Below are 17,412 nucleotides of genomic sequence, written 5' to 3'. Positions count from 1 at the left end.
ATCCACTTTCGTTATCTCACCATCAAAATAAAGAAGCAGGATCCAGGCTATCTTCAAGCACCACCACTGTCTATTATTAGTCTACCTGTCCTTTGAAACCTTCAGGTTGGAGTGTTGCATTAATATCTGGGAGACCAGGGTTCAAAATCGCCACTTGTGAAGCTCACTGGGCGACCTCGGGCCAGTCACGGTCTCTCAGCTTCGTCTATGTACCTCACTGGGCATGAGGATGAAATGGAGAAGCAGAGAACTATGCATGTCCCCTTGACCCCCTCGGAGGAAAGGTGGGATTGCATTTATATGCAATAATAAATAAAAACATTAAAAAAGAGAAAGGGTTGAAAGAGAAAGAGACAAAAACGCTTCCAACAGGGGAATCAACAGCAATGTTTTGTTGCAGCTTCCATTTGTACTAAATTGGCAGTGAGCTCCAATAATCATGTGACCTGACAATGTTCCAAGTTGCCCATTCATCTTGCATTGGGTAATGGTGATGATGATAATTTATTAAATTTGTGTACCTGAAGATCCCAGGGTGGTTCACAACAGGAAAAAAAATACAAAATGAGAATACAAAATACATAATGAAACAAAAACAACACAGTAACTCTCTATCACACAACACGTTTAACAAGTCATAAAATGTTAATCAGTCAAACGCCTGGTTGAAGAGAAATGTTTTTGCCTGAAGAGAAACATTGTCCCTGGTACCTAAACATATTAAATGTTTGTCTTAGAAGAATACAGCGTTGCCAAATGAAATTATGCACTCAATGCAGAGTCAGCTGCTTATACATTACTATCTTTGTATCTCCTAAACAGGAGCAAAGTGACACATTTTATTGTCCTTTTCCTGTTCAGCACCTCAAAATTAGTAAATATTGACTATTTTCATTTCAGGGGCATTTTGTGCATTGTGTAGGGTAGTCACTGAGTGAATTTTCACTGGAAAGGTGGTTTTGCAGACCATTTCCTCTCTTAAAAACAAATGCATCTGCTGCATGCTTACCCTAAAGTAAATCTAATTGTGCTCAATGCTGCCTACTCCCAGGCAATAATTGCTTCCTATGTTCTAAATTCTCTTGATTAGATGGATAGATGGGTTCAGCAATATAGAAACCTTTGACTGGTACATGGCTGCTGAAATGTAGCTTACTGTACAAAGGTAATATTTTTATTTGCTGTTCTGCCCCCTTTTCCCCTCAGGCTCCGCCCACCACCAGCATGCAAGATATGGAAGGCCGCCTGTGAGACAATGCAGGATGAAAGAGATCTCCCACCCCTAGGAGATTTTCCAACAAAAAAAAAAATCTAATTCAAATTGGGTACTTCATACCTTTCCTACACAACTGTGTAAATCTGACCACTAAAACATGCTGCTTTGTTGACACCACTTCATTCATACAATCGGGCCTTGCATCTTTGTTGCACTGTATATATTTTGCATGCTGCTTCTTTTTAACCTTATAAAAGAAAGTATCTTTAGAAATATTCCAGTAAAGGCTCCTTCTTATGGACAATGCCTATAGGAAATTTCTGGGACTGAATGTGCAGCCCGCGTCAACTCAGCAGGAAGTGGAGCTTACACCCCAGAAAGTGGATTAAATATTGCAGCCAAAGTATGGGAATATAGGAACCTACACAAGGGATGACGTCGTCTTCTGTATTTCCAGCACTGCTCCTTTCTGCCCTGGCCAAGCCCCACCCTCACACAAAAACTAAAGTAGCAAACAAAAATGAAACACCATTCGCTGATTTCAGAGCCTTCAAACACTATGATGCACTGCACACAAATAAATTATTGTTCATTTCAATGACATTTAACTCGAGGTCTTACTTTGAAAGCTATGTAACAGGTTGCATAATAAAAACCGGAAGAATGTAAACAAGTTCTTACCTGTTTCTTCATCTATTTTGAAAATTCCAACACCAGATCCATCCCTTATCGAGTATCTGATCTCACCATCTCTTCCTGTATCCTCATCATAAGCTGAAAGAGTCATCACTGAAGTACCAATGGGAACATCTTCACTTACAAAACCTTTATCCACAAAGCTGGGAAAGCGTGGAGGGTGGAGGTTTTCGTTGACATCAACTACTTCAATCTCAATGTAACAGGTAGACGACAATGACACTGGTTTGCCTTTGTCTTTGGCCCGTACCGTCAGATTATAAACTTGTTTTCTCTCAAAATCCAGCCTCTGTACAATACGAATTGCTCCACTAAGTTTATCTATGTCAAAACTTCCATCCCCACCATCTAAAAGGCTGTACCGCACTTGGCTTGACTGGCCCAAGTCAGGATCGTGGGCTTCTAGCCATGTGATGATTGTTCCTTCCGGAAGGTCTTCTCGAATTTTCACACGGTAATTGGATGGGATGAATTTCGGAGGATTATCGTTGACATCTTCTAAAGACACCTTCAGCAGAACGGTGGAAGATAACTGTGCTTCTTCTTTAGCTTGGTCCATGGCCTCTATTTTCAGAAAATACACAGGTTGCTCTTCACGATCCAGAGGCCCCACTACTTTCACAATACCCGTCACGCTATCAATGGCAAACGTGTCAGTATCTGTAAGAAAAGAGTATCTCACTTCCCCATTAGTCCCCAAGTCTTTATCAATGGCTTCTATTTGAATGATTTCCGTATTTAGGTTCGTGTTTTCAGTCACGTCCACAAAATAGCTATCCTGTAAGAATTCTGGACGATTGTCATTGGCATCTAGAACCCTGATATCTAAAAGATGCCAGTCAGACTTTTGCGGTATCCCAAGATCATAAACAGTAATATTCAATGTATATTTATCTTTTACTTCTCGGTCAAGGGCAGAAAGGATTTTTAGAATTCCTGTCTCCATACCAATGATAAAGCTGCTGTCGTTATTACCTCCAGAGATAGCATAGACAAGCTTTCCATTGAAACCAGTATCTAGATCACTAGCATTCAAATGTATGATGCTGGAACCGATGAGTTGATCTTCTTTTACCTCAATGCTTCTGGGAAGGCTATTTCCAAGCTGGGGTGCATGCAGATTCACAGAGTAAGTGTCAAAAAACACATCATCGGCTTCACCACGACCATGCAGCTTATTTGCCTGCAGAAGTTTCTCTGCCAGCATTTTGGCTACGCCAGTCTCTTCACATTGCAAGTATACTGGTTTGCGGCTTGCAATGACAGTAATGTTAATATATAATGGAGCTGACAAATTTTCTCCATCTGTGGCTGTTATTCTCAAGCTATGAAAAGTTGCTTTTGCACCCAAGCCATCTCCTAATGACTGTTTCAAGGAAAGCACCCCAGAGTTTGGATTTAAACTAAATAAATCTAATTCATTTCCAGATTCAATTTGGTATTGTACCAGCTGCAGCTCATCAGCATCAATAGCAGACACAGTTGTTATTTGTTCTCCAACAACAAGTTCCCTGGGGATTGTTCCCTCACAATTTATTTTCTCAAACAGTGGAGTGTTATCATTCAAATTATTTAAAGCTATAGTAACAGGGACTTCAACTTCTCGGCGATACGGTGTGCCCCAATCAGAAGCTCGAATTCTCAATTTATAGATTCTTGGCATTAATTCATAATCCAAGTTTTCAGAGGTACTGATAACACCAGTAAAGTGGTTTATCACAAAAGGAACAGGGCTTATATTTGCAATACTATATGTCACATAGCCATTCTCACCTTCATCAAGATCTTTCGCACTCACACTCATGACACTTGTACCTATAGGAACATTCTCATCAAATGAAGCTTTATAAGAAGTCTGGGTAAATTCAGGGGAATGAGTATTCATATCTATAACTTTAATCAATACTTTTGCAGAGGCTTTTCTGTCACTTGTCATAACGTCAAATTCAATATGGGATGCATGCTGTGCATTTATGGGATCTAAAGTACTAACAAGGCCAGTATAAGGATTCAAGTGGAATCTGATTTTGCTTGGTGTGTTTCTAAACACGTATTTCAAATGGGGATAATTAGGCAAAGTTTTTACCACAACCACAGGAGTGTTTGGCGGGGCAAATTCACTTATTTCTGCCCTGTAAACAGCTCTTTCAAACTGGACTGGTCCCGATCTAAATTTGGGGGATGCCACATGAATTACTTTGACAGAAGAAAATTTTGGAGGATTTCCTTTATCTTTAGCTTGCAGAGTTAGATTATAGCCAAACGGTTGGCTCTCCCAATCGATACTGCCAACAGCTTTTATTTTATATTCTTTTCCTCCTGGAAAAGTCCTCACAGTTTTAAACTGCTGAAGCGGGTCACCTGCCACAATGCTCAGAGATGCTACCTCTCCATTTGAACCGTGATCCCTGTCCTCAACTGTTATGATTGCATATGATGGATCCTTGTCCAGCTCTGAAGGTGCCAACGTAAGGGCCGTGATAACCGGAGCGTACTCATTAGCCTGCTCTATATGAACAGTCAACCTTGCCATGCTGCTGATGCCACTACTGCCATACAATTTCATCCCACGATCCACAGCAAGGATTTCCATTTCATAAACGTTTGTCTCTGAATAGTCAAGTCTGCCAGTCAGGACTATTATGCCGCTGGTTGGATGTATAGCAAACATATCTGTCCTCTCTTTAAAACTGTAATAAAACTCTCCATTGGTTCCAATATCTGCATCTGTTGCGCTAACCCTGGCAATGCTCGTCCTTATTGCTGTATTCTCAAGCAATGAAACACTGTAAGAAGTTGGAGAAAACAAAGGCCGTAAGTCATTTGTATCCAACACTTGCACTCGGACTCTTGTACGAGCTTCCATATTTGTGTTCTTCTCTATTGCTTTGACAGTTAACACGTAATGGTCTTTGACTTCCCTGTTAAGTATAGCTGTGTTCCCTCCCTTGGTCCGTATTCGTAAAAAGCAAAAGTCTCCCAATATATACTCTTCCGCTTTGAACAGGTTCTCGTTATCCCCAGAAATTATTTTGTATTTTATATCCCACAGCAAGTCCGTGATATAAATGCCCATTTTCACCGGATGTCCAACGTAAGTCTTGGCTGCAGAGTTTTCGTATACTGTGGCATTGTAATGAGTTTGGGTAAACTGCATTGGCGATGTGTGATGCAGTCTTGGGTTTCCTTCAGTGTTTCCAAAATGCTGCACAAGCAGCAACAGGAGCAGCAGCAACATGGTCAAATGGCTCTCCATGGAGGCAAGTTCCAAAAACCTGAAACAAGAACAAAAAAGAAGAATATCAGGGTTTTCCCAAACTATTATGGAAAGTTTGCTACTCGCTCCCCATAGCCTTGTTAAAAAGGAACCACCATGCAAGACCCTCACTTGATGTAAGGAACTCTGCTCAAGAAAGAATGCTATCAGTCACAACAAATGTATTCTCTACAAATCAGTACTGTAAACCAAAATCTGAAATTGAAAGCCGAGTTTACAATTCGGGGAATTTCCCTGAAAACAATACCTAGTGCTACTTCCCTAGGCTAAATAACAGTTGTCTCCTAATAGTTGCAATGATCTTCCTCGGTATTCTTGCCAACCCAAGAAAGGACTGGTTGAATTCGGTCGTATAGAGCCGATTGCCTCTCCTGGGCCTCTGCAACCAGAATAGGCTGGCTGGTTGCAAAAGCACCACAGCACTCCTTTGATCAGACAGAATGATGCAGCACTATTTCTGAGATAAGTGAAAGAAACGCCCAACTGTCTTACCTGCCCTTTTCTGTCCCACAGGAAGAGGGAGGGGAGACAATTGCGGTAATGCCACCACAATACCACCACAATGAATAATAGCTGCAGTGCCTTTACACCTGTACTTACTTTCTTTCAAATGGCTATGATTCTAATTGGGAAAGCAAAGGCACGTCATTCAATCTCTGACCTACTATTGCTGGAAAACAAAAATATGCTAAAGAAGAAATTAAGTCTTCTTTTCACCTACTTTGCCTTTACCAAAGGCTACAAACCCACGAGTTTTTAAAATATTAAGCAGTTTATAATATGCTTTAAAATAAAGTGATTTGCCCAAATGTTTTTTTTTAGAAAGATGGGAAGAAACTTCATCAATGTTCCAGTTCTGCTCTTGAACAATTCAGAATAGAGAGATGCCAGAAGCTGTTCACCATACTAGCTTCCCAACATGCTTAATTGCACTTAATGTTATGTGTCCAACAACAGCAACTCTAGGAAGTGCTAGGATTAACCCCAATACATGGGATTGCACGCAACAGACTTCTGCTTGTGCAACAAATCTTCTACCTCCTCTTCTCTGCAGGCCCCAGCGCACCCTCAAAGTTTGCTCCAGAGGGTTGGGGGACCCTCTGCAGCAGATTGTTGGGGTGCACAGGAAGAGAAGAAGATGGGGCAGTCCCACTGCACAAGCAGAAGATGATTCAGGCAGCATTGGATACAACCCATGATATTGCAGTATTTCACTAAAATCCTCAGTGCAGTTATCATGGAAAAACTCAACAAGAAGAAATAAACAATTCCTCTATGATAAATAACCATTTCAACTTTTTTAAAAAATTGCATGTGTCAAACTGTTTATTCCAACCATCACTTATTCAACATAGCACATGACTACCACTTGCAAACTGCTCAATTCAAAACCTGAAAGCATAGGCGGGTTTAGATCATTGAAGCGCTACTCAAGATTGTACATACACTTAACTGTAGAAAGAAGACCATAATAATCCTTTTGTTGGCTGCATTACCATAATGTGCAGGTTATTTTGTATTTTATCAGAACATGAGACAAAAGCAAAATCCTATTCAAGTTTACTTGGACGAAAGTCCCACTGTATTCAGTGGGGATTACAGTACTCTCTAGAAAGTGTGTTTAAGATTGTAGCCTACAATAATTACTTTTGAGTTCTCCCTCTGTGAACAACTCTGGTATTTATCCTTCAAAAGAGTATGAGGGTCAAGCTACTGCAGAAACTGCCAACAAAAAAGAAGGAAACAAAGATCAAGGCCACCACTCAGGCAAAGTTGAGCACTTTGAAGTCCCACTGATGTCCCAGTGGCATTTGGTTGGCCACAGTTGGAGAATGCTTGTCAAGAGAGGATATTGGACTGATCCAGCAAGGTTTCTTTCTTTAATCATGGGGGAAAAAATAGCTTGCAAGAAGTAAATACCAATGATCTGAATAGATAAGCTTATTAATTTATTGTATTTTACTGGACATTGCAAGCCTGAACTGTACTATATGCTAAAGTCAAAACAAAATAAAAAGTATTTTATGCTATTCTGTTTTGGGTGTTGGCATTGCATGGCTTTTTTTTAATACCGCTTTGATTTTTTTGGAGGGTAAGCAGTCTACAAATATTTTAATAAATAAATAGAATTGCACTGATAAGCCTGGGCTTAGCTTTCCTGCTGAAACTGATGGGAATTAAATGTGGAACTGCAATGGGAGCTACACCCAAGGTATTTCCGGGGCTGGGGGATGATTCACAATACCCTACTCTTGGTAAGGAGTATTCACTCTGCCATTACAAGCATAACACAGAGAGAGAACTTAGGCACACCTTCTGCAAAAGATAGGAAAGTAAATCAACCTTTGCTCTCCCCCTCCAGACAATTCTGGGAGTCCTAAGAAGAAAAATCACAACCTCAGCCCATAGTTAACTATTCTCTCCCTTCCATTGTCTGCTAATAAGGAAAGAGATAATTACTCTTCATGTTCTCCCATTTTTCATCAGCTCAGCCAGGTAATAAATGGGTTCTGGGGATGATGAGCGGAGGGAAAGATAGTACTGCTTTAACAAAAGCCACGGTTAGCTCAATTGGTTAGAATGTGGCGCTGGTAATGCCAAGGTCGCAGGTTCAATCCCCATAGGGCCACCTGCATATTCCTGCATTGCAGGTGGTTCGACCTCAAGAGTCCCTTCCAACTCCATTGAAAAACTTATGAAAATAGAAGGGGGGCTCCTTCTCCCTGGTGTTGGAGCAGCTGTAACTTGGGCTGTCCCAAAATCAAGGACAAAGACCCTACAATCCATAGGAGAGAACTCCTAGGGGCCCGAGGTCTCTCTGCCCCCCCCATAAAATATATGAGGGCCCTCCTGAAAGTTAATGGGCATCGCCATTCAAACGGTGGGTGGGTGCAGCATCCTGCGATCGATTATGTGGGGCGGGGCTTATGTGTCGTCGTCGTCCCCCCCCCCCCAAATATTTTATTCAAGTTGGCACTTTTGCTGGAATCCTCCTGTTTTTGCTGGATTGTGCTCTGTTCTCCCAACATTAAGGGCTACACAAAAGCCAAGATAACACAGCAACAAGATACTATATAGTAACCTATCCTGGGGAGTTTAGAAGAGAGCAGATTTGGCAAGCCAACCCCTCCCCCCCACCAGCGTGGCTTGGTATTGCCCTGGCCGGCTCACGGCAGCAGCAGCAGCAGCACAATAGCGCCGCGCTGCTCCTCGCGCCCCACTTGCTAGTCGCCTCACGTCGAGTCCACCCCCTCCCCAGCCATCCCACCTCCGCTGGGGGGGGGGGTTCTCTAGGGGCAACAAGGGGGCGGGGAAGAAGAAAAAGGCACCAAGCGCCGCCACCTCACAACGCCGCCCGTCGCTACCTGCCTCAAGTCCGGCTCAAACTCCTCCTGCGCGCCCAGTTGTTTCCCAAGTTTCTCCTCCGTGGCGCCTCAGCCGGGGGAAGAAGGCGCCCTGCTGGCTCTCCAACAACTTTCTTCCCACGAAGTTTCTCCCCCGGGCAAGGGCGAGCGGGCGCCCTGTTCCTCGCCGCTCAGCGCTGCCTCGCCCGAGGGGGAAGCCGCTTCCCCACCCGAGGGACCTGGAGCTCCCCGTCCGGCATGGCCAGCAGCCGGGCAGCGTCTCCTCGCGAGCTTGCGCTTTTTCTTTCTTTCTTTCCACTCAGTCCCTCGCCGGTCTCCTTTCCCCGAAGAGGCTCTCTTCCCTTCTCTCGCCCCCGGATTCCTCCGCCAAAAGCAGGGGCAGCCGCCACAAACCGCCTCCGGAACTAATTTCTCTGGCATGAAAACCAAAACCACACTTTTCAGCGGCTCCGCGCCTCGCCACCATCTGGCTCCGGAGTGATTATAACCCTGCAGATCAAACGCCACTACTATCTTTCTTTCTTTCCCACTCCCCTTTTCTAAGGAAAGGAGCAAATCAAGCGGGGAAAGCGCCGAGAGCAAACACAGAAAGAAGGGAGCGGGGAAGGCTTCCTCGGGAGTAAATCTCACTTGCAACGTAGTCGCACCGAGGAACAGCTTCGGATCAGGCCACGTTGGCTCCGAAGCAGGTCCCGGTGCAATTCAAAGGAAATCGCTTTCAAGCAAGGGCTGGGAGACACGTTTGCATCGGAGTAAGACCCATTGAACGTCCACAGGATCGAGCTTTCAAAGCAACCCCCCCCCCCAAAAAAAACCCTCAGTGAGGCTTACTCGTGAGTAAGGACGTTTGGTCTCTCGGTCCTGTTAATTAACACACTCTAGTTAATCCTTTCCTCGGTGGCTCAAAGATCTGCTTTTAATTCATGAGGTCGATGATGTCATAAATCAAGAAAGCGAGAACAAGGGATCTTTCATGCTTTCTTTCTTTTTAATTAAAAGAAAAAGCAACACTCCGTTCTCAAAGTTTGTTGTTTCCACCCGCCCCGGGTTTCCGCAGAGAATTATTGCAATCTGCTCTTGAATACGTCTCATCGCGTTCCCAAGCCTATAATTACTCGAGAGTTCGCCTCATTGTGCCGCAAGCCCTAAAAAGGAAGCCTCCGCAAACCAAATCTTGCCTCCTCCAGGGCTTTTAACACTCCACCGCCCAAACCTCCCAGCGACTCCGCTTTGGAGAGCGTAATAAATAATCGCCAGCACTTCCGTGCACAGCTGGGCTAAGCTAACCCCACATTCTGCAAAATTCCAGCCTTGCAAAGCGCGCCCCATGCTACGCCCTACAGCGCAATTCCCAGCATCCCCCTTATTACCCAGTCAGAAATTAAAGACGGGAAGGACAAAAATACCATCTTGGGAGGCCCGGACAGCTTTGAATGCACTTACGTATCTTGAATTAAAGGAGTTCTTTCTAACTTTAAAAAAAAAATCCTCCAGAGAGCAGTATGGACATCTGCAAATAAAGTTTTTTTTTTAAAAAAAAAAACTTGGGTGGCCAAAGTAGTTATTGTTCATAGAATAACGATGATCAGTTAGCCACAAAACCCTATGATAATATCACCTATGTACATGCCCAGGCAAGTAACTCCCACTTGGTTCAATGGGATTTATTCCCAGCTAAATTGGTATACGACAGCAACCAAGTTCCACAAACGGGATCCGACCAGACGCATGCACACTATTTAACAGGTTTACTCATGAGCAAGTCCCACTCCCTAAGCATTTAGGATTGTAGCAGTTTATGACGCAGCGCAAACGACAGCCAGTCCCTGATCGGAAGAGCAACTTCAACTGACTTCACTTCCAGAGCCACACCGTACTGTTAACTCCTGTGAAAACTAAACAGAGCTTTATGCGCGCCTAGCTGTGCATTGCACAAGATGGGTCTGTTTGTTAGCTGGCGAGGGCGGGTAGAATTTGGGCTGCAGCGCTAGTAAGAACTTCCATTCATCTTCTCCACCCGCTCCTAATTCCACTTTGAATCTCACAAAAAAAGGGGAGGGCAGTTTCGAGATTTTAGCTACTTACTTGCAGGAGTAGGGATTTCCAAGGAGAGACCTAGATGCATGGCCGCCTTGTTTCGGAGAGACCGGACTCCAGAAGGGGCTCTCCAATAGGAACAGAGACAGCTGCCCCCCCTCCCCTGGGGGAGGGGAAAACTCAGGGAAAATGGGAGGGCTTCGGATTCTATTTCAGAGTTTCAATATTTTTTAAAAAAGTACACAAGACAACTGTTAACATTTCATGGCACGTCGCAAAAGCACTCTGTAAAGGCGAGGAGGATTAAATTAATAAACAAAAATCCACCAAGCAGCAGGTCGCTCGCTCTGTTGAAAGGATTTTATACATGCATGATAATCGGCAACCTGCACTCCCTGAAGTGGGAATACCCGGAACCGACCAATATCTGTCGGTACAGTAAATTTCTATAGGAGGTGGGGAAGGAGCGCACTGCCGCCGTCTACCAACAGGAGATGGCGAACTGCTATCAAACGGAGCAATCGCAGGTCTCCCATTCCCCAATCGCTCCGGAATAGCCTCTAGCTAACCCAGTCCTCTCGGCAGGTCTACTTAGAAGCAAACTCTACTGTGTTCAATGGGGCTCTTCTTCCCAGGTAAATGTGTATAATGTTCCCTCATTTGACAAATCCAGCGAGCTTCACTTTCGAGCAGACATGCACAAGCCCACTTTGTAAATCGCTTACTCTGGAGAAAATGATCTTGTTTTTTTTTTCCTGCCAGAGCCCAGCCCCTCACCTAACCAAACTGGAAAACCATCCGTCACCTAGTTGCAAAGTAGAAGCGAACAGGATTAAGGTGATTTACAGCACAGCACAGCCCTAATCATTCCAGTGAAGCTTTCTACCAGGTAAACGGTTTCTGAAGTACTGTACAAGCTTAGTCCCTGTTCTCTTCTGTGGCGCGGCATCTGTGCCGATCGAGACGCTGTTTACTCGAAGGTAAATCCCACCGGGCTCAATAGGAAGCGCTGAGAACCGAGCCGGTCCAATAAAATATAAGATCAGTCAGGTTTCTAAAGTGGGGTGGGGTGGGGTGGGGGGTCGCAGTGCATGATGACACGTGAAACCGCCACGCCGCTCATTCCGACGCTTTCGGAACGAACCTCTATGGGAAACGGGCTTGTCCAAGTGTGGATCGGAAGAGCAATACAGCGCTCCTAAACTTCTTCCTCCGCCTAAGCTTGTTCCGAACCGAGTCAGAACAGGAAAAGGAGGAATGGGTGAGACGAGGGGAAAAACCTGAAAGAACCAACTAGAGGAACCAACTCCTATGGGCTTGGGGTCCTTTTTTCGCCCCCCCTAAAATATTTGAGGGGGCCAGATCCCCCCCTCCAAAGTTGATGGGTATTACCATTCAAATGGCGTGCGTGATCGATTATGTGGGGCGGGGCTTACCTGCCCCCCAATATTTAAGTTGGGTTGGCACTCTTGGTTCCTGGAGCCAACTGGAATAAAATATTAGAGGAACTGGTAAGCACCTCCTCACATAATCGATCGCATGATGGCACACATCCACACTATTTGAATGGCAATGTCCATCAACTTTTGGGGGTGCCCCCCTCAAATATTTTATGGGCGGGCTAGGGTCATAGTGGTCAGATACTTGCCACCGCCACCCCACCCCCACCCTCACCTCTCCGCCGCTCTCCTCTTCCGCCCCCGATAAACTTAATTGTTTGGAAGGAAACTACGTTTTTTGCCACGAAAAGGCAGCAAAAAAGTGGGGAGGGGGGAGAACAAGGGATAAGGCAGATCACTCAAACCCAACCTTCACTTCACAATAGTCTCTCCATTTTTCTTGATTCTATCTCTTCCCCACCCCACCCCCTTCCCGGTTGCATTCAAAAATTGTCCCCTCGAGGCAAGTGCTAAATACGTGGCCGACGATCAAGGCGCTATAAAAACGCTCGACGTATAAATCGCATCCCCGCCCCCCCCCCCGCCGCCCCGCATGTGGAGTGAAACGAGAAAACAACGGGTCGCCCTCGAGGCTCACCTTACGCGGAGAAACCAGCAGTACGAGGGCGGGCGGGGGGACACACACACACACGCCCAAAGTAGCGAGAGGACAATGCATATAGGAGCCCACCTCGTGTTCCCTCGTGTCTCCTCCGGACAATGCTGAACTTGGCTGAGCTTGTGACGGGACCCAGGCTTGGAACAGAGCTGCTGCGTCCCTAACCAGCGGCTAGAGGGCGCTGCGCCACAATACAAACCAGCGGATTCCCTGCTTCTTCCCAAAGGCACCATTTCTAAAACAAGTTGCGCTCTACAAGGAGTGGGGGGATGCAAAACCCCGGTAGCACATTTTTTTTAAATTTTTATTTTTTGGCAACAAGGCTACTTAAATCGCGTTCGGGAGGGCGCGGGCTTTGCACGAGCTAGGTGCGTCTCTCTCGCCCTAGAAAGGCAGAGTGCGGGGGAAGGGGGGGGGAAATAGAAGAGTGCGGGGGCGTTTATTGATCCGTGCAATATTGAGACAGGATGGCCTGTCTATTGTTGCGGGGGTAGGGCGCATAAGCCTCTGAATGCATTAAGTAGCCCAACACTCTTTGCCACTCAACGGAAAAGAAGCGAAGGGAGGAAAGAACAGGTCAACTCACCAACCAGGCCAGCTGGGTGCAACGCGTGTCTCGTCCTTCAAGCCAGTCCCGCTTTGCTTTCAGTCCATGCCGGCGGACTCGGGTCCCCAAGCGAGGCATGCATCAAAATCAAAAGCCAACTTTGCCCGGCAGCAGCGTATTCCAGCAGCGCCCGGGAGATCTGGCGCCTGGCTCCATATCCCAGGTGGCTGCATGCCGGATTGAACCCATCCGGTGTTTAAAAACTTGGTATGTTGTGGGGAGGGAGTCAGAGGAAAGCGAAAGGAGAAGAAAGAAAAAAAGAAAAATCCAAGTTTGTCAAGACATGTCCAGGCAAGGAGTACGTATATAGGTAGTCTTGAGTTGCAGCGCCGGGGAGAGCGCAGGCTGCAGCGGATCACTGACTCACTCCCTCTCCTCGCCGCCGCCGCCTCTGCCTCCTCTTCTGCCCTCCCTCTTCGCTGGAGCGCCGCCCACTCCCTCTCCCAACCGCTGGACGGGGGGATTCTCCCGCCAGACGGCGGCGGTGACGGCAGCAGCCGAGCGCTCCTTTCTCGGCCGCCTGAGCCGGAGAAGGTGGACGGTGCTCCCCGCCTCTCGGTCGCCTTCTTCGCCTCCTCTCCGCGAGAGTTGGGCGCGCCTGCAAACCGGGTTTTCCTTCCCGCCCCGTCGATTGTATTGCGCTCCGGAGAAAGGAGATCCTCTGCTCTCCTCTGCTCCGGCTGGTGCTGAGGGCTACTCTGAATTCAGATCCGCAAGGCAAGCCTGGCCACCCCGGCGATTAGCACCCCCACCAAAAAAAAAAACAAAAAAAAAAAACAAAAACCCTTCGAGGGCGAGGGGCTTGGCTGCGCAACTTTCCCAAACTTCCTCCGCGCCGTGTCGTTGTCACGAATCTGCCCCTGTCGTCTCAGTCCGCGACAACGATTAGAGACGCAGGCGAAGTCGAGGCTCTTGCGATCTCTGCTCTCCAGGTGAAAAATCCTGGATTTAGCCGGGGTGGGGGCTCTTTCCAAGAGGCGGAGTGACACTGTCACAGCCTTACTGTGCAGGTTTTGGGGGAAGTGCTGGCTTGTTTATTTGGTAGAATCATCGGATCCTAGAATTGGATGGGTCCCCCAAGGGTCATCTAGTCCAACCCTATGCAGGAATCGCAACTAAATAATCCATGACAGATGGCCCGCCAACAGTTTACAGCTATCATTAGGTTTCCACCCACCTTTTCTCCAAGGAGCTCGACGTGGCATGAATCCCACCCTGCCGCTTCTGGTGTGACTAAGCCGCTTCTGGTGAAACCAGAGCAGCGCACGGAAACGCCGTTTACCTTCCTGCCGGAGCAGTACCTATTTATCTACTTGCACTTTGACGTGCTTTCGAACTGCTAGGTTGGCAGGAGCAGGGACCGAGCAAAGGGAGCTCACCCTGTCGCGGGGATTCGAACCGCTGACCTTCTGATCAGCAAGCCCTGGTCTCAGTGGTTTAGACCACAGCACCACCCATGTCCCATAATACCTACCTATACACACTAAAAACATTTTTTTGGCCTTGAGGTGTAAAATAACCTGCCTCCACTACCATGAGTTGGGGAAACAGTGCTGTATATTTATGGTTATCATGTGAAACATGATTGCATTTGCAAGGGCCAGAGGGATAACAGCAATCACCTTCTCGAGGGTGGTCTATTCTCTAGATATATTTTATATTTGCTATAACACCCAATATGCACCAAAACTGTGATTTATGTACTGTGTTGGTATCAGGTGAATATGGTATAAATTAGGAAATAATGTTGGTGGCTGATTGAAAAGGGAGGGAAGCAAGGTCCTATAGCATTTGGGTGTTGTGAGCAAGGAAAATGATATAATGGGGTCTTTGGATATGTGGGGTCCCCAAATATATGGGGTCTTTGGGTATGTGGAGACCAAAATCAAGAGGCAGGCTCCAGAACCTGGGCACCAAGACTAGCATTAAGCACCACCACAGTCTACATTAGTCTACCTGTCCTTTGAAACTTTCAGGTTGGAGTGGTGGACTAGAATCTGAGAGATCAGGGTTCAAATCACCACTCATGAAGCTCTTTGAGTGACCTTGTGCCTTTTGCTGTCTCTCAGCCTAACCCACCTCACAGGGTTGTTGTGAGAATGAAATGGGGAGGAGGAGAACCTTATGTACCACATTGAGCTCCTTAAAGGAAAGGTAGGGTCTAAATGTAATAAACAAGCAAACAAATAACATTAAAGGGAATAGGAGTTAGGAGGGTCTTTTCAGTTATGGCCCCTTAAGGAGGCCTGCTAGAGAACTGGTCTCCCAGCATTCAGAAGACACTGCAAGAACAAAAATAAGTAGACATTTGATACTTATATTCTTATTTCATATGTGCTCAGTCCCTGCTCCTGCCAACCTAGCAGTTCGAAAGTATGTCAAAGTGTAAGTAGATAAATAGGTACCACTCCAGCGGGAAGGTAAATGGCGTTTCCGTGCACTGCTCTGGTTCGCCAGAAGTGGCTTAGTCATGCTGGCCACATGACCTGGAAGCTGTATGCCGGCTCCCTCGGCCAGTAACACGAGATGAACGCCACAACCCCAGAGTCGGACACAACTGGACCTAATGGTCAGCGGTCCCTTTACCTTTACCTTTTTTATAATGGTTTTATGCAACTGTAATTATTTAAATTCTGTCAGCAGCTTTGAATGTGCTTCAGAAAAGTAGGGCATCTTTACAACAGGCATGAGCACATTTTAAAAGCACCAAATGCTTTTTGCTTACATTTTTGAATAAGCAGAATCTTGTTTCTGAGATGCTGGGTGAGTCCAAGCCATTTTTACTGCCTGAGAAGTGTGACAATGTCGTGCCTCCCCTCTCACATTCTGCGTAGAGAATCCATCCAGAATGACATCTGCATCTTTCTTCAACACTGCAACACAACATCCACTATCTTAGAGCAGCGAGCTAGCTTAGGAGGTACAGAACAGACTAGCTTAGGGGTGGGGGAAAGGTGGGATGGGATGCTGGCACCCCTCACACCTGCCACCTGAAGCAGCTGCCTCAAACAGTCCAATGGTAGGACTGGGACTGATAAGGTGGTCGATTTTGTTTCTAGGTACAGAAATCATAGCAGTTAACAGCCAGCTCTACTGTTATTAGTAGGGTATCATTGACCAAGCCAGTTTAACCAGTTTTCTGGTTCAGAATATCAGTGATTTGATTTACTGTTTAGTTCATGCTCAACTTGACTCCCAAGTCAGACCTGAACTTGAAAATAAGTTGTTGTTGTTGTTGTTGTTGTTGTTGTTGTTCAGTCGTTCAGTCGTGTCCGACTCTTCGTGACCCCATGGACCAGAGCACGCGAGGCATGCCTGTCTTTCACTGCCTCCCGCAGTTTGGCCAAACTCATGCTAGTCGCTTCGAGAACACTGTCCAACCATCTCATCCTCTGTCGTCCCCTTCTCCTTGTGCCCTCCATCTTTCCCAACATCAGGGTCTTTTCTAGGGAGTCTTCCCTTCTCATGAGGTGGCCAAAGTACTGGAGCCTCAACTTCAGGATCTGTCCTTCCAGTGAGCACTCAGGGCTGATTTCTTTAAGGATGGATAAGTTTGATCTTTTTGCAATCCATAGGATAAAATAAGTAGATAGGCTTAATTGTTTTACTGCCTGCTTTGGCACCAAAATATTTTGAACTGATTATTATTATTATTGTCATACAGTGACAGAAGACAGATATACAGTGCTTGTGAGAGCATCTTTTCGAGATCTGGGAGAATCGCCCCTCACTTCAATGGCAAGGTGTCCCCAGTTATGACATTCTTATATCAACAAGATTTGACAAGTGTGGGAAGTGGTGGATCTGAGATGATGGATTTGGAGAGTTCGAGAGAAAATGATCTGGCAGAATAGTATGCCCCTCTGTGTCTCCTTTTCCATTGCTGCATCAGATTCATTATTGCAGTGCTGCAATGAAAAATGACAGACGTGACAGTAATGTGACCTTAGATGATGGATTTAGGCAGCGGTGAAGCTAGTGGGGGCAAGGTGTGTGTGAATGATCACAGTAGGACCTAAGCATTTTCGCCCATTATGTGGGCAGAATGCATCTGATTCATTTATAGTGAACAGATGTGATGTACATGAAGCCATTTTTGCTGGGGGATGGGGGCGTCAAGGGAGACATAGGAAAGGAAATCAGCAAACATGCAACT

The 17,412-nt window shown here is 46.0% G+C and overlaps 1 protein-coding gene across 8 annotated transcripts in view; it reads right to left on the bottom strand.

Moving 5' to 3' along the window:
• FAT1 (FAT atypical cadherin 1) overlaps positions 1-13,475 on the bottom strand; it is a 124,681-nt gene extending 111,206 nt beyond the window's left edge. For 4 of the 8 annotated variants that reach the window (XR_004427392.1, XM_033161182.1, XM_033161186.1 and 1 more), the window contains exons 1-2: positions 13,236-13,475; positions 1,898-5,187 (exon numbers count right to left, since the gene is read on the bottom strand). Coding sequence is in view for 7 of the 8 variants with exons in the window: in XM_033161182.1 (XP_033017073.1) it covers positions 1,898-5,168 (3,271 nt within the window). In the remaining variant the exon portion in view is untranslated. Of the gene's footprint in view, positions 1-1,897; positions 5,190-8,554; positions 8,843-12,684; positions 12,755-13,235 lie in introns of those variants that run through there. The other 4 variants (XM_033161183.1, XM_033161184.1, XM_033161185.1 and 1 more) reach the window with 4 other exon arrangements.
• Positions 13,476-17,412: the final 3,937 nt, after the last annotated feature.

Source organism: Lacerta agilis, chromosome 9 (genome assembly GCF_009819535.1).
Source record: "Lacerta agilis isolate rLacAgi1 chromosome 9, rLacAgi1.pri, whole genome shotgun sequence".
Taxonomy (NCBI): domain Eukaryota; kingdom Metazoa; phylum Chordata; class Lepidosauria; order Squamata; family Lacertidae; genus Lacerta; species Lacerta agilis.
Note: the sequence above shows the minus strand (reverse complement) of the source record. Positions and strands in the feature narration are given on the sequence as shown.